General features: G+C 47.9%; 7 protein-coding genes and 3 non-coding genes across 10 annotated transcripts; 6 read left to right on the top strand and 4 right to left on the bottom strand.

The window, feature by feature from the left end:
• Positions 1–1,003: 1,003 nt before the first annotated feature.
• FMAN_06549 (uncharacterized protein) lies at positions 1,004–3,395 on the top strand (the record flags this gene model as incomplete). Its single annotated transcript, XM_041826656.1, has 3 exons — positions 1,004–1,119; positions 1,170–1,387; positions 1,438–3,395. 3 exons carry the CDS (start codon positions 1,004–1,006, stop codon positions 3,393–3,395), a joined length of 2,292 nt encoding a protein of 763 aa, XP_041677697.1.
• A 128-nt stretch (positions 3,396–3,523) lies between these two features.
• FMAN_06550 (uncharacterized protein) lies at positions 3,524–4,231 on the bottom strand (the record flags this gene model as incomplete). Its single annotated transcript, XM_041826655.1, has 1 exon — positions 3,524–4,231. The coding sequence occupies one exon, from the start codon at positions 4,229–4,231 to the stop codon at positions 3,524–3,526; it is 708 nt and encodes a 235-aa protein (XP_041677696.1).
• A 2,172-nt stretch (positions 4,232–6,403) lies between these two features.
• Positions 6,404–7,886, top strand: FMAN_06551 (uncharacterized protein; the record flags this gene model as incomplete). Its single annotated transcript, XM_041826654.1, has 2 exons — positions 6,404–6,683; positions 6,733–7,886. The coding sequence occupies 2 exons, from the start codon at positions 6,404–6,406 to the stop codon at positions 7,884–7,886; spliced, it is 1,434 nt and encodes a 477-aa protein (XP_041677695.1).
• A 940-nt stretch (positions 7,887–8,826) lies between these two features.
• Positions 8,827–10,282, top strand: FMAN_06552 (uncharacterized protein; the record flags this gene model as incomplete). The annotated part of the gene is made up of 2 exons (XM_041826652.1): positions 8,827–9,245; positions 9,298–10,282. 2 exons carry the CDS (start codon positions 8,827–8,829, stop codon positions 10,280–10,282), a joined length of 1,404 nt encoding a protein of 467 aa, XP_041677694.1.
• A 206-nt stretch (positions 10,283–10,488) lies between these two features.
• Positions 10,489–10,560, bottom strand: tRNA. Its single transcript has one exon. It is a non-coding gene; the product is annotated as a tRNA-Thr (tRNA).
• Positions 10,561–10,852: 292 nt separating this feature from the next.
• FMAN_06553 (uncharacterized protein) lies at positions 10,853–12,511 on the bottom strand (the record flags this gene model as incomplete). Its single annotated transcript, XM_041826651.1, has 2 exons — positions 10,853–11,996; positions 12,042–12,511. The coding sequence occupies 2 exons, from the start codon at positions 12,509–12,511 to the stop codon at positions 10,853–10,855; spliced, it is 1,614 nt and encodes a 537-aa protein (XP_041677693.1).
• Positions 12,512–13,303: 792 nt separating this feature from the next.
• Positions 13,304–13,376, top strand: tRNA. The gene has a single exon. It is a non-coding gene; the product is annotated as a tRNA-Cys (tRNA).
• Positions 13,377–13,758: 382 nt separating this feature from the next.
• tRNA lies at positions 13,759–13,867 on the top strand. Its single transcript has 2 exons — positions 13,759–13,794; positions 13,832–13,867. It is a non-coding gene; the product is annotated as a tRNA-Trp (tRNA).
• A 319-nt stretch (positions 13,868–14,186) lies between these two features.
• FMAN_06554 (uncharacterized protein) lies at positions 14,187–16,204 on the bottom strand (the record flags this gene model as incomplete). Its single annotated transcript, XM_041826650.1, has 2 exons — positions 14,187–15,597; positions 15,648–16,204. The coding sequence occupies 2 exons, from the start codon at positions 16,202–16,204 to the stop codon at positions 14,187–14,189; spliced, it is 1,968 nt and encodes a 655-aa protein (XP_041677692.1).
• A 2,810-nt stretch (positions 16,205–19,014) lies between these two features.
• On the top strand, positions 19,015–20,138 carry FMAN_06555 (uncharacterized protein; the record flags this gene model as incomplete). The annotated part of the gene is made up of 2 exons (XM_041826649.1): positions 19,015–19,166; positions 19,223–20,138. 2 exons carry the CDS (start codon positions 19,015–19,017, stop codon positions 20,136–20,138), a joined length of 1,068 nt encoding a protein of 355 aa, XP_041677691.1.
• Between the last annotated feature and the right edge of the window lie 171 nt (positions 20,139–20,309).

The following is a 20,309-nucleotide window of genomic DNA, read 5'->3' as shown; positions in this document are numbered from 1 at the left end:
TACCCTTATCATTCTGCATTAGCAGACTGATGACTCAAAGCGCCCTTGGCCGCTCAGACCGCCGAGACATTTCCCACCAAAAATGACGACGAACTCATGCCAAGCACCGTAGACCGTACCATTTGTCGATTGGCCGGTCAGGCAGTGCAAATTGCCATCGAAGGGTTCTCTTTGTACATGAATACCCAGCCGCGGACCATAAGCACTTCACTTCTTTGGCGTCATAGAGTTTTGTGGATTCCTTCGGTGCATTCTTCGATGCAGAGACCCTGACGCATCCGGGCGCTGCCGTCTCCACGCACGCTTGTACTGTTCTCTAACGCTTCTTGAGCTTGCAGAATTTAGCGCATCAGCAGCTTGCATATGATGCTACTGCCGTAGGATGAATGTTGCGGGGGTACTTGGCTGCCTCTCTGTCGGTTTCACCGCCGTTTCTTTTAATTCTTTATCCATACTTTCATGTTGCATTGTCGTTGAACGTTGTGATTGTCTGCCCTGGTGGCTTGGTCTGCCCCTCATCCTCATCTCGACATGGCCATTTGAATCACCAATGAAACAAGAAAAGATCCGAGATTAAGCTTAAATTCTTCCAATACCTAATTCCAAAAGAGAAAGTGGCTTCTGTGATGCCCACGCGGCCTTAATTTGTGATGCTGACAATTTCAATGCCAAGATGGCATACGTCAGCTCAGGCGTCATTGAAACCCCGTGAGTGGATAAGGTTCTCGCCTTTCGGATTTAGGAAGCGTCGCCTTGTCAGCATCTCCGATGTCATCCTCCCATGGCGGGGTCCGGAGCCCGGGCTTCCCGCACACAAACATTTAAGCTTAATGTGAGGATGTAACTGAGACTATCACGGTATCATCAATAACAACGAATTCAAACATTATATGCCAAAGAGTTACAGAAATGGGAAGTAGTTAGTAGATGCAGTTTCAGTATAGCTGAGCAACACAAGGCTGAGACAGTACCAGTCAAATCAATACCACATAAAATTATATCCATGGAGATAGCCGTGAAAAGAACCCTCGCACAACCCGCACTCCGAAATCTGTGTAACAAAGAAAAATCACACTACCTGAATTACGAGGCCAGAGTGGCTCAGCTGCCTTGGAAGAAGCCGAACCCGCCCAGACGCACCTAGGTCTTGGCTTCGCTAACTGGCCAAGGGAACGCGTACAGTCCCCGTGTCATAGATGGGGCCATGCCGCTCTGAAACTGCTAAATCCGACGTCAGATCTTCATATATGGTTCTCCAATATTCCACTCTGCCATGCTCGTTCCAAAGGGTCTGTGACGGTGAACATCTGTGGACTGCTGATAGCTATGAGTCTCTTGACCTTTTTCTTGATCTTTTCCCAGGTCTGCTCTTTTTATTCTGTGCAAGGTATGTTATGGCTCGCATCGTGATGACACAATACTGACATGTGCGTATAGCGTTATCTGTCGCTAGAGATACCATTGATCGATCATCAACGATTGAGAAATTGGACTTTTCTCAAAGTCCACATACTCTCGACTCGGCATCGTCATTTCAGGTCGGATTTGAGGTTCCTTATGAACGTCAACGAATCACACTGAATCTACAGCCTTCCAGAAATGTTGTATCGCGTCTCACTACCGTTCAACACCTTAATTCCACAGACAAACATGGTGTCATCACGGATATTCAGAGTCAACGCCCGTTACTATATAAGGGCGCAGCCTTTGTAAATGACATCGAGAAACAGACACAGAGAAGAGTAGGATGGGCACGAGTAATGGTGCGATATCGCCAAGGCCGACACGTCATTGAAGGCACTTTCACCAACGATGGTACTTATCATCATATTTCGCTGGATTCGAATTACCGCCAGGCGCGACAAATTCAGGACGGACAACTCGAAAAGAGATCTGGGCGGATGGTAGTATGGAAACAAACTATGGACGAAAGCGACGGAGCTCTTTCGCAAAGATCATCCTCAGATGAGCCGACATGCCAGGCGCACAGGTACAATGATCGACGCCGCCAGACTTCCGATGACCAGGCTACCCACCATCCTCTACTAGCACGACAAGACGTCAACGACTGGTTCGATCCCAGAGATGTGATTGGGTCTACAGAAGGATGTCCAAACTCACGAAGAGTCGCCTTGATAGGTATCGCAGCCGACTGTTCGTACACAGCAGAATTCGACAACATGCAAGATGCTCGGGACAACATCATTGCCCAAGTGAACACCGCATCTCAAGTCTATGAAGACACTTTCAACATCGCACTCGCCATTCAGAATTTGACCATTAGCGACCCATCTTGTCCCTCTGACGCACCACGATCAATGCCCTGGAACCTTCCCTGCACAGCAAACGTCGACATAAACGACCGCCTAAACTTATTTACACAATGGAGGGGCAGACTGCGCGATGATAACGCTGTCTGGTCGCTTTTCAGCGCCTGCCGAAGTGGTTCAACTGTTGGCATCGCCTGGATTGGAAGTTTGTGTAATAGATCACGAGGATCTTCATGGGGTCGCGGCGGTACAGCCTCTGCGAATGTTGTTGTCCGCACAGCTTCGGAATGGCAGGTCTTTGCGCATGAGCTGGCGCATAACCTTGGAGCTTCTCATGATTGTACATCAGGCGATTGCGGGACATCAGGATACTCTCCTTCCGATGATTGCTGTCCCCGAAGCGAGACAACCTGCGATGCTCGGAACCAGTACATCATGAACCCCCAAAGCTCTCCTGGTCTGGAGGAGTTCTCGCCGTGCACTATTGGCACTATCTGCACAGGCATTGGCGAGGAACACGTTGATACGAGTTGCCTTGTCAGTGAGGACGAGGTGCCCGATGTCAACGACAGTCAATGCGGCAATGGCATCGTCGAACCTGGCGAGTCATGCGACTGTGGTGGTGAAGACCGATGCCCTGCAGATTCCTGCTGCAACCCCTCGACCTGCCAACTACGCAGCGGCGCAGAGTGCGATCCACTCACGGATGGATGCTGCACTGACGAATGCCGAGTCGCTTCAAGTGGCTTAGTCTGCCGCGAAAGTACATCCTCTTGCGATCCTGAAGAGACGTGCAACGGAAGTTCAAGTCAATGCCCTGTTGACGTACAGAACTGCGACGACGATGGAGATTCAGGTAGTAGAGGAGGAGGAGGATCCTCAGGAAGTTGGTTTGACAGAAACAGAACAGCTGTCATTGCAACAGCGGCTTCAGTTGGTGGAGTTATTCTGATCTTGGTGCTTTGCGTGATATTCTCTTGTATCAGGAAGAGGAGAAGAAGGCAGAGAGGAACGCAACTACAGAGCGGAAATATTAGTGACGGATCAAATGCACCAGCTCTTGAGCATACGACGGGTGTTACGCAAATGCCGAGTGCGCCGCGGTTGGTTCATAGATATGCATAGTTTGGCTTGGAGTTTATGAGATATGTTTTACGATAGATAGGCGGGAGTCAAATTGTTGGGATATTTACTTGTATAAGAAATATGTATTTTGAATTGACCGATATTTTTAGTCTCAAGTCTGATGCTATCTAGCCACTTGACCTTTCCTTTCCCAGGTTCACGATATCCTTGGTCGTGACAACGTCAACAAATTTAGGTAGAATGCGCTTCATGATAAACTCATGAACCTCACGGTCATCGTCAATAATCCCATCCTCAACACAAATGACATGAAAGTCCAGCTCAGCACCAGCCCTCGCACTACTCAGAATGCTCCCCATAGTCGTCAATCCAACCAGTACAACATGTCTGATCCCACGAGCCCGTAGGTAAGCGAGTAGATCTGAGGACCCAAAACAGTTTGGTTGTAGTTTACCGAGCAAAATCTCGTCCTTCCCACCCCAGCCTCCTGGAGGCACTAGCTCAGAGGGGACACCATAGTGAGGACGATGAGGATCAGAAGGCGCATTGGCAAAGGCACCGCCTGCTTCGAGCTTGGCCACCCAGCTTGCAAGCTTATTGTAAGGTGACACGAATGCGTTTGAGTTGATGTTGAAGGGAAGCGTATGATGGATGATCAGAGGCACATTGTCATACAAGGAGCGAGGATCCTTTGACTTGGCTGAGACACGACGAGATTTGATCTCTGAGCGGAAGAAGTTTAGAAGTTTCAGGACTTTGCCGAGATAAGCAGCCTGCTCTTCCTGAGAGAAACGTCGGAGGATTTGAGATTGAACATCGGAGAGAAGAAGGGCGGTATGATCGAGCGAGACCGGAACATAGAACGGAGATGCCATCGTGAAATCTCGTGTAATCTGAAAAGGATATAGTAAACAGTTTGACAGAGGTATAGATAAAGAGCTCACTTATAGGTTAACAGCCTCGAAATTATGCTGTAAAAATCGGCCTGAAGTCCAATCGGCTTATTGCGTCTCAATTGCCCGAATCTCCCATGTTACTATTCTTATGAACGTGTTGCTGCTGCTATGTCAGCTTTTAGCTAGGGTCTATGCCGGCATTTTAGACCGTGGGTGTATTTTCGGAAAAGAGCGAGCCGCTATTTTCGGCATTTTACCAACATCGATTGACTACTAGATGAAATATCCTATGCTAGAATAAGATGCATCGCAATCAATTTGCAAAGTTTGGAGTCCATATAGATAGCAGAATTTGCAATCTATAACGTAATCTAAAGAAATAAGAGTTTTGGGGCGTTCAATTATCTATCTTTAATCGAGTTATGAATCTTCTAGTGTAGGCTATATAGGAAAGAATTCTTCGAGGAGAATTCTGTATGGCAAAGTTTATATTCCTGTTTTAGGCAGGTCATAGCATCTTTATCAGATGAGTCGGAGACCTTTTTCTTAGGATAATCTAAATATTGGTGTTGCATCGAGACCCAAAGATTGCGACTCATTGGGATTCGTCGTCGGTGGCACGATTTCCTCTTTTACCTTTCGATCCTCCTATGATCATGTAATGGCAGCGGAAGATATGGCCTTTCCCTTATCATGAATCCTGCCCAACCACAGGTATCATAGCTTCCGGAGCAAGCCCGCTCTCAAGAAAGAACATCATGCTCTTGTATTTGTCACCAAACTATGATCCACAGAACTGCAGTAGCGTATGTTATAGCTTGCTTGAACAGCCATCCACCGTCAAAGTCAGTTAAACTGCAGGTGTTTCACCTATGCACCCCTCTGGGGGCAAGAAAATAATGGACCTTAATAGACGGTGTCAAAATAAACTTAGTAAAGAGTCCCCTAAGCTTAGGCTAGATTTACCTAAGCATTTTTATCGCTTAGGGTCAAAGTCCTGAGTTTTCTTTCCTCCCCTAGGCACCTTACCGTACGGGGTATGCTAGAGTCTAGGGCCGAGCGCGTGTTGTTCTCGTATAAGCACACCAATGGCAGTTCATGTATTAGGGCTGTAGGCTGAATCGACGATCGGCAAGGGCTGCTAGTGTAACTATCTTTCTTGGCGTCGATCCGGAGATAAGGTCCGTCTACTAGAATGGAGGATCTGCAAAGTTGGGGGACACCATATCCGTGGTCTTTGAGAAATCAATACCTTGAAGATGCCACGGTGGAAGGCGTCTCTGAGCTGCTCATAGTCACAACGTCTCGATTCATAGATCTGTCATAGCATGCTCGGCATTGTGAGTCATGAAAGAGTTCTGTGTTTTCTTACTCGTAAAAAGCTCGGGTAGAAAGCTCCACTAGCTAAGTATAGTGGCCGCCTATGTAGGCCAATGTTCAAACCCCATCTGAGATTCCCAAAGAGGTCATTGAAGACGAGACTACTTCTCATTGGAGTTAGCTAACTACAAGTTTTTCTTTTAGCTCAGACGACCCTGGACAGGTACGAGAATCAGTACCGTTTTTTCAAGACTGATGTCATGAAACGGCTATTCTGCTGTCATTTTTCGTATCTTTGCTTACCATTTTATACCAAAGCCCAAAATCGCACGGGCGTGCGGCTCACACTCACCAATCACCGAAGTTCTAATGGCAAGCATAATATTTAGCATTCGATAAAGTCAACTAGACTGCCTCTAGCTCAACGGAAATCCGGCAATACCCATATTTTGGTTCCATTGAAGATCACAACTCCACAAACTACTTGCATTTGACGACTCCAAGTCAATAAAGCATTGGTGATCTCTAGTAGCCAAGATCTTAGCTGTCAAGATCGGCAATTAGTGAGACAAACTGGGAACTGTCTTAGCGGGCTGATATTTGTGCTGTTGGATTGTTCAACTGAGACATGACAGCAATGCAGAACGTCATCGATACGGATTTACTGTAAGGAGATAATTCAGCGAGCAAAACATGGAAAAGAAGAAAAGAAAGTAAAGGGGAGGTTCAGAAGCCAGAAACTTGATAAAAGTCGAGATGTTTGTCACCAGTATCTATCCATAGTAACAGCGATTCCCCCTTCCTGTCTTCCTTCACCGCCTACCTTTCACCATGAAGATACTTTTGTCGTCTTGGCTCACAGCAGCTTGCCTGTTCCCAACAACTCTTGCGTTTCCTCAGATGAACGCCGAGCAGCTCAAGATTTATCAAGAGCATGCGAAGCGAAGCCCTGCGGCATGTCCTTACTCCAAAGAAGAGCAGAGGGATGCAGGTGAATGCCCCTTCGCGAAGGAGAAGCGAGCTGCAAAGTTCGATGCCAAGAAACAGCGCATCAGTGTTTCTGGCGAGCATGAGTTCCTGCCTCCCAACCTGAAAGCCGGCGATCAAAGAGGTAAGTCATCTTCAGCTCATCGTCATGAGTTCAATCTAATGATTTACAGGACCCTGCCCTGGACTCAATGCCTTGGCCAACCATGGATATCTTCCGAGAAACGGTGTCGCAGACATGCAAACCATCATCAAGGCCACTAACGAGGTTTATGGCATGAGCCTTGACCTCGGTGGTTTCCTCGCCGTCTATGGCACCGTCTTCAACGGCAATCCAGTCTCCCTTAACCCCGGCTACTCCATCGGCGGTCCAAGCCGCTTCAGTCAGAACATTCTCAACGGCGGCGGTCTTCTCGGCACCCCATCTGGCCTCAGCGGTAGTCACAACAAGTATGAGTCTGATGTCAGCGCCACAAGAGGAGATCTCTATGTGACTGGCAACAACTACCATGTCATTCTCGAGCGCTTCGTCGAGTACTGGAGTGCCATCCGTGAAAACACTCCTGCACCTGAGCAGTACTCTGCTCTTGCACCCTTCCACTACAAGAGCTTCCAAGATTCGGAAAAGACCAACAGTCACTTCTTCTATTCGCCCTTCGCTGGAATCTTGGTCTCGCCTGCTGCGTATTCCTTCCCTCCTCGCATGATGGCTAATCATTCCGATAAGTATCCTGAGGGATATCTTTCACGTGAGGTCTTTACTAGCTTCTTTGGCGTTAAGGGCAGCAAGCCTGGGAACTTCAAAGTCAACCAGGGTTGGGAGCGCATCCCGGAGAACTGGTATCGTCGACCCGTTGAAGACGAGTTCTCCATTCCTGACTTTCTCGTTGATGTCCTTGAGCATGCTGCTAAGTACCCTCGTTTGTTGAACATCGGTGGCAACACCGGCAAGGTGAACTCCTTCTCAGGTGTCGATATCGGCGATCTCACCGGTGGTGTATTTAATACCGCGATGCTGTTGAAAGGCGATAACCTCGAGTGTTTCGTTATGCAGATCATTATGGCTGCTGCACCTGATATTCTTGGAAGTCAGTTCACTGACGTGACCAAGGCCTTGACGCCGTTGGCGGACAAGCTTCGACAGCTGCTTGCTGGGAAGACTTGTCCGAAGCTGCAGAAGGTGAACATGAAGTTGTTTGAGAAGTTCCCTGGTTACACTGAGTCGTACGGAAGCTATGCTGGTGTCTCCAAGGGATCTTTACGCGGTGTGATTGAGGGTGTTGGCGGCATTCTGGGAGGGCTTGTGACCACTGGAAATAAGGCATAATCTAGTCGTTGGGGAGTTTGTACTGAGTTCTGCCGTTACTGTCGACCTCTGACTGGGAGGTGAAATTGGATGTAACCTCTGAGTCTTGCGAAGTTTCTTGTACTAGTTTACACTGCATCAATAATAAAAGCCTTATTGCCAATTTTGTGCGACAAATCTTGAGACATGTGGTATTGTACAGCATACGATGCATACCGAATGAATCTCCGAAAGATGTATAGCGGTCAACCACCGAACAACTTCTCGTCAATTCGGTACGAGTGGACTCTGCAGCTCGGAAGCTTTACTCCCGCCAGTTCTGCAATCCTACTACAAATCTCAACTGCCGCTGCGGAGTGAAATGCCCGTGCCGAGGCACTTGACTTAATAGGGTTCAATAGTTCCAAGGACCGAGCGGGCACCACTCAAGCCAGCCAACAGGGGCAAACCGAAGCCACTGTCGATCCCGACTCCCCCACTTGCAGCAGATGGCGATCATCTCGTGAATAACATGGAGATGAGGGGTTGTGCTGAGAATAGGTCACATGAATCGCGGTTCTCGCGTCATAGATCAAAACGTGTACGACCGAGCACAAGCGGTATAACCGGAAGAAGGTAACCTCGCTAGGGGAGGAAAGGAAAGTCGAGACCTTGATCCTAAATGACAAAAAGACTTAGGTAACTTAGCCTAAGACTTAGGGTAATTTTGCTGAGTTTAGGATCTCTTTGCTGAGTTTATTTAGACACCCTATATCAAGGTCTCATATTCCATTGCTACCTGAGGCCTCGATTGTGGGTTGAGTTTAATTGCATGTGTAACCTGTTGTGTCTTCTCGTAATGGGTGGAGATCTCCCCGCAAAAGGGATTCCCTAATTATGTCCTGCAAGCTGGGCCATCTTGCAACAGTCAATTGACCATTGTTTTCTTATCTAGAGTCAACCACCTTCTTATGCACCGACAATGCGTTTCGCAGCGTTGCTTGTAGCTTTGAAATTGGCTGGCGATGGGTTTGCAGCGCCATACACCCCAAATGGAGCCTCGCTTATCGAGAAACGGCAAGCCCTGAATGGTATTTTTAATGGCGTTGATAATGCTCTGGCTGTGACTGTCAGCGGACTGCTCGATGAACTCAGCGACGCCTTGAGTAAAGGAGACAGGGAAAAGACACTTGATACACTGCAGAAGTTGAAGCCTACCAAAAAGCCAAAGAGCGTTGCCGACGCCTCATCTATCACTGAAAGGGTCGCAAAGTCAGAACCAGATAACATCGTCGAGTACAGCGCGCGACTGATAGCGAATGGTATCGTTTCTGGGTCAACTGATGACCTAATGGGTTATGCCCAAGGCCTTGGCTCCGTAGAGAACGGAAGTGACAACCAGTATGCCAGGAAAAGCCCTTCAGTACCAGCGTGTTCGTCTAACATTATGCAGAAACCCTGATCCGCCCAAGAGCATCTATCCAAAGGCGGCAAGCTGCGATGCGCCTTATACAGTCAGCGAGGACAAGCTGAGGTCTGCCATCTACATCCCAGACACATTTACCTACGGCGAAAAGTTACCTGTGATTCTGTTCCCTGGTACCGGATCTACTGGGTGGACCGCATTTCGGGGCAGCTTCATCCCATTGCTTACCGGTGTTGACTGGGCTGATCCCGTATGGGTCAATGTGCCTAGACTTCTTTTTGGTGATGCGCAAATTAATGCCGAGTACGCTGCGTACGCGCTCAACTACATCGCTTCCCTCTCGAAGCGAAGCGTTGCTATCATCGGTTGGTCTCAGGGCAACATCAATACTCAATGGGCATTCAAGTACTGGCCGTCGACTCGCAAGGTCACGGCCGATCATGTCGCCATTAGCGCAGATTACAAGGGCACTATCCTAGCCAACTTTGTCGACGTCTCGGGAATCACCAACGCGCCATCTGTCGTTCAACAAGAAGTTGGTAGCGATTTCATAAAGACTCTTCGCTCCGACGGTGGTGACTCAGGATATGTCCCGACGACAAGTCTATACTCCAGCTTCCTAGACGAGATCGTCCAGCCGCAAGAGGGCACCGGCGCCTCAGCTTACCTCCTCGACAAAAGAAACGTCGGTGTCACAAATGCCGAAGTGCAGAAGGTTTGTGCTGGAAATCCAGGTGGTTCATTTTACACGCATGAAGGTATGCTTATAAACCCTCTCAGTTTCGCTCTGGCCAAAGATGCCATCACTCATGATGGTCCTGGAAAGATCTCCAGGTTGGACCTGGGAACAGTCTGCGCCTCATATCTGGCACTTGGCCTTGGACTAGAAGATCTCTTGATCACAGAGAACTCGATTCTTATTGCGGGTATTACTCTTGTTACGTATATGCCGAAGGTGAAGCAAGAGCCCGCGATTATGGAATACGCTTTGAAGGAGGCGGGGACGTGTTAGTTATTGTGGGACAGCACTGTCAGCAACTGTCATTATCGGCAATAGGTGTCGTGCTCCATCTATTTCCAGCTTCGTAGAGTCCAGACCTCATCTACCAGAGTGCGATCGACAAAATAATTGCAATTGGGTGACCAAACTGTTTAGAGATTCAAACAGGCATCTCGAGGAAATACAACTTTCATCGATCTGACAAAAAGTAATTCGCATGCCTCCACACCGGATTGAACGATGGACCTTTGCATTACAAGTGCAACGCTCTACCACTGAGCTATAGAGGCGGCTCACTTTAGATGTCAACAGCACAATCAATTTGGCGTCATATTCAACAAGCTTTGCTAAGCAGTATCTACATTAATGGCCAACATGTCCAAGTTCTTTTCTTATGGTTTCCGCTCAATAGACGCTTTGCAAACTCGCATGCGAACTTTTCCGTATCTGCCACTTGCCTCCCTAGCTGCCCATCGTGTTTACTCCACCAGAATGGCCTACAACAGAATGATATCCAGTACAATCTTCATTGTCCAGTAGAGCCGCGATCGATTTTCAGTTTCTAGACGGCAATGGAGATGTTCAGGTGGTGTCTTGTTTGCCCATCCACTCCACATCATATCCATGGTCTCTAATATCCTCCAACAGCGACTCGATGGGCGTCGCATACGAGATATGATGGATTCCTCGGTTACCGCCCTGGGCACCACAAGTCAAAATTGCCGCGACACGACCATCATCTCCCATGATACTGGCACCCGAATCTCCCTGGGTAGAGAAGTTCTTCCTCGCTCCGTGCTGAATTGAGCCCAGGATGCACCATTCCTCGGAAACCACCGGACGGCCATCAACGAATCTTCGGACGACGGATCTGGCTGTGTTGGTGACACCATGACTTGCTCCGCTTGCGCTACCATACATGCAAACTCGCATGAAATCCTCATCAACAATGGTCTTTCCTGGAACGGTGAATTCAAAGTCAGGGCATCTCATTTCGGCTTCTGACATGACACCAGTCTGTGTGGATGTATAAACCCCGCGAGGCATGTTGTATTTTCGCTCTCTTTCCTGGTCTGAATGCCGCCCGAACATGAATTGGGGACGAGCCAGGACTGCAGCAAGCTCCGCGGGTACTTTGTTTTCTAGCTTCTGCACCGGCGTCTGGTGCTTCTTCTGATCCAGCTCTATCAGAGCCCAGTCGCGGAAGCGGGCTGGCGAAGAACGACCCAATCCGAACTTTGGTGAAAAAAGGACGTGACCGATAGTTCGTGATTCCATTGACTCGAAAGGCTCAAGTCGCTTCAGGCTACTCTCTTTTCTGTCCTTGTAGCCACGAAGATATTCAATCCGTCGTCCGGGGACTGGTGTGGAGGACTCGCCAAGATCGATCGCTGACTGGGCCTGATAGATTTGGTCACGGAGGAAGTCCGTCGTGTCTTGGTACGTCTTGTTCCCAGGTTGGATGATACCTCGACTATTATGAGTGTCGTGGTAAACGTCGATGTTCTCTTCCTCTGGTCCGAAGATGACATGTCGGCAGGTCAAAGCAACGACGGTTTCGGTATTTCGGATGCGTACATAAAGACCTTTAGTGCCTTCACGTGTTGGGCTTCGATAGGAGGCGATCTTAGTACCCAGGAACTCAGAGAGCTGAATACTATCCCTTCTGTAGCCCTCTTCTTGAAGAGTGGGGATGCAAGGGCTGAGTTTTGCTGTCGATGGTTCACTAAATTTGGTTAGCAAGATTTCAATTTGGGTTTATGCGTCTTACCTTTCTGTTTGATCCTGATCATCCGAGCAGCACTGGGTGATTCTGGACTCCTTGATCTCGACTTCGACGTCGTGAATACCGTGATCTCGTAGAACTTCACAGCATTTGAGGGCCACGGCTCTTCCGTTCAACCAGGTTGTATATTTAGGCTCCACCGATACGAAAAGGATGACTGGTCGAATAAGGTCGCGATCCTTAAAATCTGTGGAACCGCAACGGAGGATGTCGATAGCGTTCCAGTCGATGTTCTCGACGGCTTCAAGAATCTTGCAACGCAGTGAGCCCGTAGAGTCATTCCAGAGTGGAACAACAGCGTGCTTTCCGACGGGGTCGAGTAATCTTTCATAGATGCCATTGTCGTTCCATGGAGTCGTGGTGGATCGCGCAACGAGATTTGGACTATCCGGAAGCCCTCTATAGTATCTGCGGACTTCCTTTCTGCTCGGGGCCGTGGCGGGTAGTTCGTCCATTCTCAGTAAGGTTGTTGATCAAAGGTGTGAGGATGGATGGTGGGAAGAGAAGAGAGAGACAGAGCGGAACAAGGAGTTATTGAGCTAGAAAGTGGAGACTTTCACAAGTCAAAAGGATGAATCGCGGTGCTTTTTCTGCTAATGCCACTGGCATTTGTTTGTTGCACCTTGAGTCTTTGATCTGGCAGTGTTCGTAAGATGTTCAACAAAATTGGACTGCCACCGTGTGACGGGGACTCAAGTTTGCGGCCAAGCTCTTAGGTATGAATCACTACCAGAGAGTCCATGTGATGAAATCAAGTTATTGCTGTGGCTATCACTCAATTCATATGAGCTATTACTAGTCAACGGATAAAATCATACACCAAACAGATATTCTTTGAACACGAACTTCCTAGTAGAAAGCAATACACAAGATAGATTTGACATTTCACTTCGCAGACATGATACAAAGCTCCATCTTCCACCAAAGCTTCAGTGATATTCGGTGAATTGCTATCTCAAGACTGGGTTGAAGCAACTCTCTGCTGTAGTTCTCTGTCCTGATTTAAACTCTCGGCCACGAGTGTCAACCGCAGCTTCATGAGGCTTTCATCAGTAGAGAGAGCTTGTCAGACAAGACTTCCAGGTTCACATTTGCTTCCGCCTTGATTGGTGTCTTTACGCAATTACAGGTAAATGATTTTGACTTGACATCAACATCTCGGAAGCTCCTCGGCCTTGTCGCTTGCGCGATTAAAAGATCTTGGAATATGGTAGCTGGTTTCGAATCGGAACAGTCAACGATTACAAGGATCGATAGCTCAGTGGTATGAGCGAGGGATTGCAGATCCCTAGGTCGCGTGTTCGATCCACGCTCGGTCCTAACGTTTGTTTTTTGCGAGGTTGAGCAATTGACCCGAATTCTGAGCCCGTCTCCACTTTTTGCCTCAAAATTTCGATTTGGTACTTATTGTGTGTCTTAGCCTTTGTTTAGAGTACTAACAGTTTATTAGATCTACTTAGGAGGTTGAGTGTAAACTAAAGTCTTTAACTTATAAGGCGGTAAGCCAGACATTTCATGACCAACTTAGCAGAGTCTAAGAACTATGAGTATCTTTTAGTTAAAAAGAGAATTATTTCCTTCCGTCACCAACCGATCTTGTAAAGCTCCTTGATGCGAATGGTGACCGAGATCATGACGCTAATTGGCTCGTTGACTTGGGAATGCATCATCACAATTGGCAACCCGCTCGACAACAGACATTGGGGGGCTGGCGCAACGGTAGCGCGTTAGATTCCAGCGAAGCATCTTCAAGAGGAACTTGAAGAATTCGTGACTCCTAAAGGTTATCAGTTCAAATCTGGTGTCCCTCATTTTTGGCCATCCGCACTTTTTTTCGTGTCAGGGCAAGGCTCCACCAACTCCACTAACACTTTGCGGATGAGGGCTTTGTCAGTTGAGGAGACATGTAATTAATGGTGTAGTATGTTGTTTGTCGACCAAGGCCCGAGGTAGAGAAAGAGTCTGATCAGTCACAATGGAGATTGGCTGAGTCTTAACAAATGATCCGGGTAGAAATTGCTTCAGTTCATGTTCAGAGTTTCTAAGTGAATGTGTCTATGTACGTCTAAAAAGGAATAAGGCAAGTCTAACAAATAATTAAAGAAATAATTCAAGAACCTCTCAAGAAACCTACACATCAATATCAACCTTGTATGCGGAACCCTCACTCTTGTCTTCCGTAATGATATCATGAGCAATCTTCTCGGCCAAAGCATATACGGTACCGACAGGGTGACCTGGGATGAGAACAGGGAAAGCAGAGGCATCAACAACTCGCAGTCCCTTGACACCATACACACGGGCCTTGGAGTCAAGGACAGCCATTTCATCATCCTTCTTGCCCATCTTGCAAGTGCAAGCAGCGTGCCAAACAGTCATGAGAGTATCACGAAGGACAGCGAGGATCTGCTCGTCTGACTCGTGCTCCTCTCCAGGATACACCTCCTTGAGAACAGTGTCCTTCAGAGGAGTAGACTTGGCGATTTCTCGAAGACGACGGAATAGCGCGACGGCAACTTCTTGGTCGGCCTTCTTGGTGAGGAAGTTGGGGTTGATGAGAGGAGCGTCGGTAGTCGAGTTTGTTCGAAGAGTGATATTGCCGCGGGATAGAGGTGCGACGAGAGCGCCGTTAAGACTGGTGTACTTCTTTCCATCGGTGGGCTGCTGCAGGATAGGGAATGACCAGTCCTCAGAGTAGACGTTAAGAGGAATGATCTCCATCTCAGGCCAGTCATCAGGGAAGGTCGCAAGATCTCTGAGAGTCTCATTGGAGAACTTGGATCGGTACTTCTCAGGAGCCTTCTCCCAACCCAAGAGCTCGACCTGGTTGGATGTCAGAGGACCGGCTTGCTGCTGAGCATAGGCATCAAGTGCGCCTTGGAAAATAGTGTCGTTGTTGATGGCCGCGCTGAGAGTGTCTTCAAGACCTTGTACTTCAAACGAGGGTCCGAAGAGAACGTGATCCCAGAGATTCTGACCAACTCCAGGAAGGTCAGCAACGACAGGAATGTCAAGCTCTTCCAGGTGCTGCTTGGGTCCAACACCAGATACCATGAGAACCTGAGGTGACTGGAAAGCTCCACCGCTGACGATGACCTCCTTCTTAGCCTTGAGAGTGTAGTCAATACCAACAGAGCTGACCTCAACACCAGTAGCCTTCTTGTCATCATCGAAGGTCACTTTCTTGGCAAGACTCTCAGTATACACCTTGAGAGTCTTGAGCTTCTCACTCCGAGCAGTCTTGACAAAGTCGTCGGAAGCACTTCGGGTAGCGGTCTTGGGTTGAACTGTTGTTGTGGTGTATGAGTAGCCGAGAAGACTACCGCTGCTGAAACCATCGATACCCTTAAATCCAAGGGACTTGAGTCCCTTTTCCACGAGAACAGCCCAGGAGGGGACATAGTTGGCGTAGCTGATTTGGAGAGGGCCTTTCTCTTTGGAGAATGCGGAGGCATCGTAGTCGGTTGTTACGTTGCGCTTCTCATTGTCTGGTGGTGTGAATGAGGGACTCTTTTGGAAGTGAGGCAGCATTTGCTCCCATCTGTTCCATTGTTAGTTATATTCTGACTACGTTTTCGGGTTCTTACTCACGTATAGCTATCATCTCCAACGTCCTCAGCCCACCTGGCCATAGTACCGTTTGTTGGTCGGTGGTACACCAGAAAGTTTAGTTGAGATGAGCCACCAAGGACCTTTCCACGAGCATAGTGAATCTCGCGATTATCAGCGCCTGTCTGCGCTGTAGTCGTGAATCTCCAATCGCGAAGGGGGTTAGAGTCGAGAAGACTTGCGCCACTGCCAGCCGTCACTCCACCAGGCGATGTCGCAAGAATAGGCTTGGCAATCTCGAGAAAAGGACCAGCTTCAACGATAGCGACACTGTAACCAGCCTTCGCGAGTCTGTAGCCAATGGTGTTACCCGCTGTGCCTCCTCCTACGACAACATAGTCGTATTCGGCGTCGACACCAGGAATGCCACCCAGCTCCCCAAGATGTCCAACCTTGAGTCCATCACCAGCATAAGCAGACTTGACGATATGCTGCAAGGGGTCGAGAAGTGTACTGATGAAAGGAACCTCGGGACGAGCAGTGACACTAGTCGAAAGGCTGAGCGCCAAGAGCGAAGGTGACAAGACGTTGCAGCGCATGATGACAGACGATCTGGACAAGAAGGTTTGTGTGCAGATCTCAGAAGCAAGGAGGGATTGGTGCTACTCTTATATCTACTTCTGCTAGGGTTCACTAGCTGCCTGTCAAAAACATCAAGCATTTACCTAGTAGCCCAATGTCATATCACCGCGGACGTTACACCGTCCCGCAGTCATTTTTGGCACCAAAGTCCGTGCTGACCCGCGGCGTTGACGCTACTTGTCAACTAAAGTGAAGGATCTGAATAAATTCGGAGGGTTTCTGAGTCAGCGGTGATAAGAAGACGAGATAAATGTCTCAGCTCAGGGCCCTGGGTATGCGGTGATGGACCAGGGTTATTTGTCATGTCAATGCGTAAAAGGAGGGGAAGCTGCCACGACAGGCAACGCACTTCAATAGATTCACAATAGTTAAAGATAGTCGAGAATAAAGGGTACTAATGGGGAATGGAACAAGTTTTGGTCAAACTAAGCTTGTTATCCGGTCCTTTAGAGTTTCAACAAAGTGGGCGAGGAGTCCACTAGAAGCTATGCAAGCAACGTTTTTGAGCAATAACAAGGGTTCATGTCGCAGCTCGACCTTGGCACGTCGAATTAAATTGCCTAGTCACAAGCCTTATGCAGCGGCAGAGCCCGTGTCGTTCAGCTTGCATATATCACTCGGGCTAAGAGCCTGGGGTCGTTCCGCGTCGTTCCACTGATCACCAGTGATTGCAAAGCACAGACTGCCGATCCCTTCTCTGAAGAATCACCATGCATTGTGATAAACGCAGCGGTTCACGTGCGGTAAATCATCTGTGCGTGCGTAACCGTTCATCCGGTTTTTTCGAGATGGTTGATTTCATATTCGGAGACTTACATGTCATATGATGGAATGTTAGGATCAGTCAGCCTGTTGTAAAACCCCGGCTTATGCGCTGAGGATCCGGAACCGCACTACCAAATGCCGTAACGCCGATCCTCCTTGGCGCAAGGACCACTAAGCCTGAAGAGTTGGTCTTGCGAAGGGGAAATCCAGTTTTTGAGGGCCTTCCGGGCTCTTCCCCGTTGCCGAACCCCTCTGCCGTGTGGGTTCCTCGGGAGCCAAATGTCGGGGAACAAAGGTGTGCCGCCTGAGCGAGTCATGTGTATAGCGGGGGCTTCTAAGACTGCATGCAATGCATGTCTTGAACAATATCACTTCTCATCAGATTTCCCAAGTTGGCGCTGTAGGGCGCATTTGACAGTTCCTAAGATGAAATGACCACGATTTGATAGATAACGCCAGAAGGGGACCAGCCACTTGGTTCTGGAATGAACGCCACTCAGCGGATCTAGCTATTTCAAGGCATAAGCTATATGTCCCGTGATTTCGGGTAACCTCCAGAAAGACCACCATATGTAGAAGTCCCAAGAAATAGCATCCCGAAATTGATTTGATCAATAAGCGGTGACCAAGTCATGTTTTCGACGAACAACAAATGAACAGCATCTTCCAAATGACCGAGTCCTAACGCGCAAAGGGTTATTTCTTACTCATATAATAAGAACAACACGATTCTAATGCTCTTTTTGATATCGGATACCATCGCTGCCAGGTTGTATGACGTTGGCAACTAGAATGATGATGAGAGTTGAGAACCACTACCACAAAGTGAATTTGGCACAAAAGATCGTACTCCTCAAACCAATATTAGGGCCTAGAATAAAATATGCATGAAGTTAATATCGGGTCCATGTTAAAAGGGGCTCCGAGGTATTACGTTTTGAGTATATTAATAGCTCAATATCGCATGTTTTATAACCCTATGGCTTCAATATCATAATTCAGCAGAGTATACCCTATAGAAGAATGACTTAGTAGCCTGACAAAGTATAGTCAACTGAACTCTATTTAATTCTTCTTGCTGTTTTTTGTACACTCGTTCGACATTAACCTCCTAATGGATTTCTTAGACAAATATCACCCTAGGCATGCGCTCTACGAACTCCGTGCCAAGGCATTGCTCAGTAGAATCTAACAGAGAATGAAAAAACGCTTCAAGCATCAAATCTGCACGAAATGTCCTACCACTTCTTCCTGGTTCCAATATTATTCTCTCTAGCTGATGATCAATAAGAACTCATTTCCGAGGCAGTATTCTACTCTTTCTTTTTTCTTTTCAGAAAGGGAAAGCAATCGCTGGGCTGCAATTACGTATGTACGATATGCGAATAACAACAACGAATGAGAATGCAATCCCGTCGGAAATAGACAAGGATCTTACTCAGGGGCCATCCGTCGACTTTCCGGTCTTCATGCCTATTGGCCGTTCAAGTCAAACTCTCGATATCTCCGCTCGTCAATAACTTACCCTTTTCCGAAGCACGAGTCGTGGGCTCGGGTATCGGCACAATAATTCGTTCAACTGTTTTCACAGTCGCAAAGTGACAGCTGCAACCTGCCTTTATGCTATCAAAAGCACATCATCAGTCTTTAGTTCTATTAATTGTGAGTCCAGTCCCATGTTCATGAGAACAGCAGTGAGGATATTTCGGATAATGCCAAGAATGCGTGTGCTCGGTGTGCAGAAGTGCAGACCGTTCGTGGAGTTCCCCTCATGCTAACGGATTTATCGCGGGCTTACGACAACCTCGGTGACATTTCCGTGTTAGGATCAGCAAACCCATTGGTCGAGGGAGAATAACTGCACATGAGGTCGAAGTGGACAGAGAAGGTCCGTGATAGAAAGCAGCTACCTAATTTTGGATGATCTTGACCCCAAAACAAAAGACCGAGCTACTGTTCATAAATCACCGTAACAAACGAAGACTTTGCTTAACATCTCGCGATGGAATCAAGGAAGCCTATTGTTCTCCGCATTGGCGAAGACATCAAGTATAATCACGACTTTTACAGCAATGTCTTTACCAAGCGATTTGACGTTGTCGCGAACGAAGAACCTGATAGAGAATCATTTATCAAGGCATTAAAAGAGAATAAGTGAGTCTTTCAGAGCGCCGTGGCTTACTCTTCTAACAATGTTAATCCGTTGACAGATATGGCAAGTTCTCGGCGATATATCGTCCACATTTCCAAACTGGTGGTGAGATGGGCCAATGGGATGAAGAACTCATATCCCTTCTGCCATCCTCAGTCCGGATCTTTGCGTCTGCTGGTGCAGGCTTCAACTGGGCTGATGTCGATGCCCTCGGTCGCCGCCGCATCTGGTACGCCAATGGCGCCGGCGCCAGTGATGAAGCCGTATCCGACACTGCTCTGTTCATGATCTTATCGGTGTTCCGAAACTTTTGGCTTTCACAGCGTGGTGCACGGACTTGTGATCCAGCGGAGTTCCAAAGGATGCACAAACTTATCGCAACCATCTCTTACAATCCTCGAGGTCATGTCCTTGGTATTGTTGGTCTTGGTAATATCAGCAAACTTGTTGCCCGTAAAGCAGGTTTGGCTTTGGGCATGAAGATTCACTATTACGATGTGGTTCGCTCGCCGCCAGAAGTGGAGGAGGAGCTTCAAGCAACATATCATTCATCTCTCTACGAGCTACTGGGGATTGCTGATTGCATTACTCTACATACGCCGCTCAACGCTCATACTCAAGATCTCATCAACAAAGAAGCATTTGCAGCCATGAAAGATGGCGCGAGACTCGTTAATACAGCTCGAGGGCAGATCGTCAACGAAGATGCGTTGATTGAAGCCCTCAAGAGTGGCAAGATCTCGGCTGCGGGCCTAGATGTTCATTACCACGAACCTCAAGTCTCGAAAGAACTTGCAGCTATGGATAATGTCACGCTAACTTGCCATAACGGAGGAGCTGCTATTACTACGAGAATTAATTTTGAGCTTATGGCCATGGAAAATATTCTGAGAGTAGTGGATGAGAATGGGGAGTTTTGTGGCGAGCCAACTACGGCAGTGAACCGTAAGGCCTTTGAGCAGGCTTCTTCGTAAGCTTGTTTAAATAGTACAATCATCACAATCATACCTTCCTTGATTGCCATTGTTCATATACCATTGAGATTGATTCGTCGTCCTTTATGCAATTGTCTGAATATGCAAATCCGAATCAACTGACCAATGCCATCGGAGTTCCTCTGTCTAGGATGACAGACACCACAAGGC

The sequence above is a fragment of the Fusarium mangiferae genome (assembly GCF_900044065.1).
Source record: "Fusarium mangiferae strain MRC7560 genome assembly, contig: FMAN_scaffold002, whole genome shotgun sequence".
Taxonomy (NCBI): Eukaryota; Fungi; Ascomycota; class Sordariomycetes; order Hypocreales; family Nectriaceae; genus Fusarium; species Fusarium mangiferae.
The sequence above is the reverse complement of the archived record's forward strand: the minus strand, read 5'-3'. Positions and strand labels throughout refer to the sequence as shown.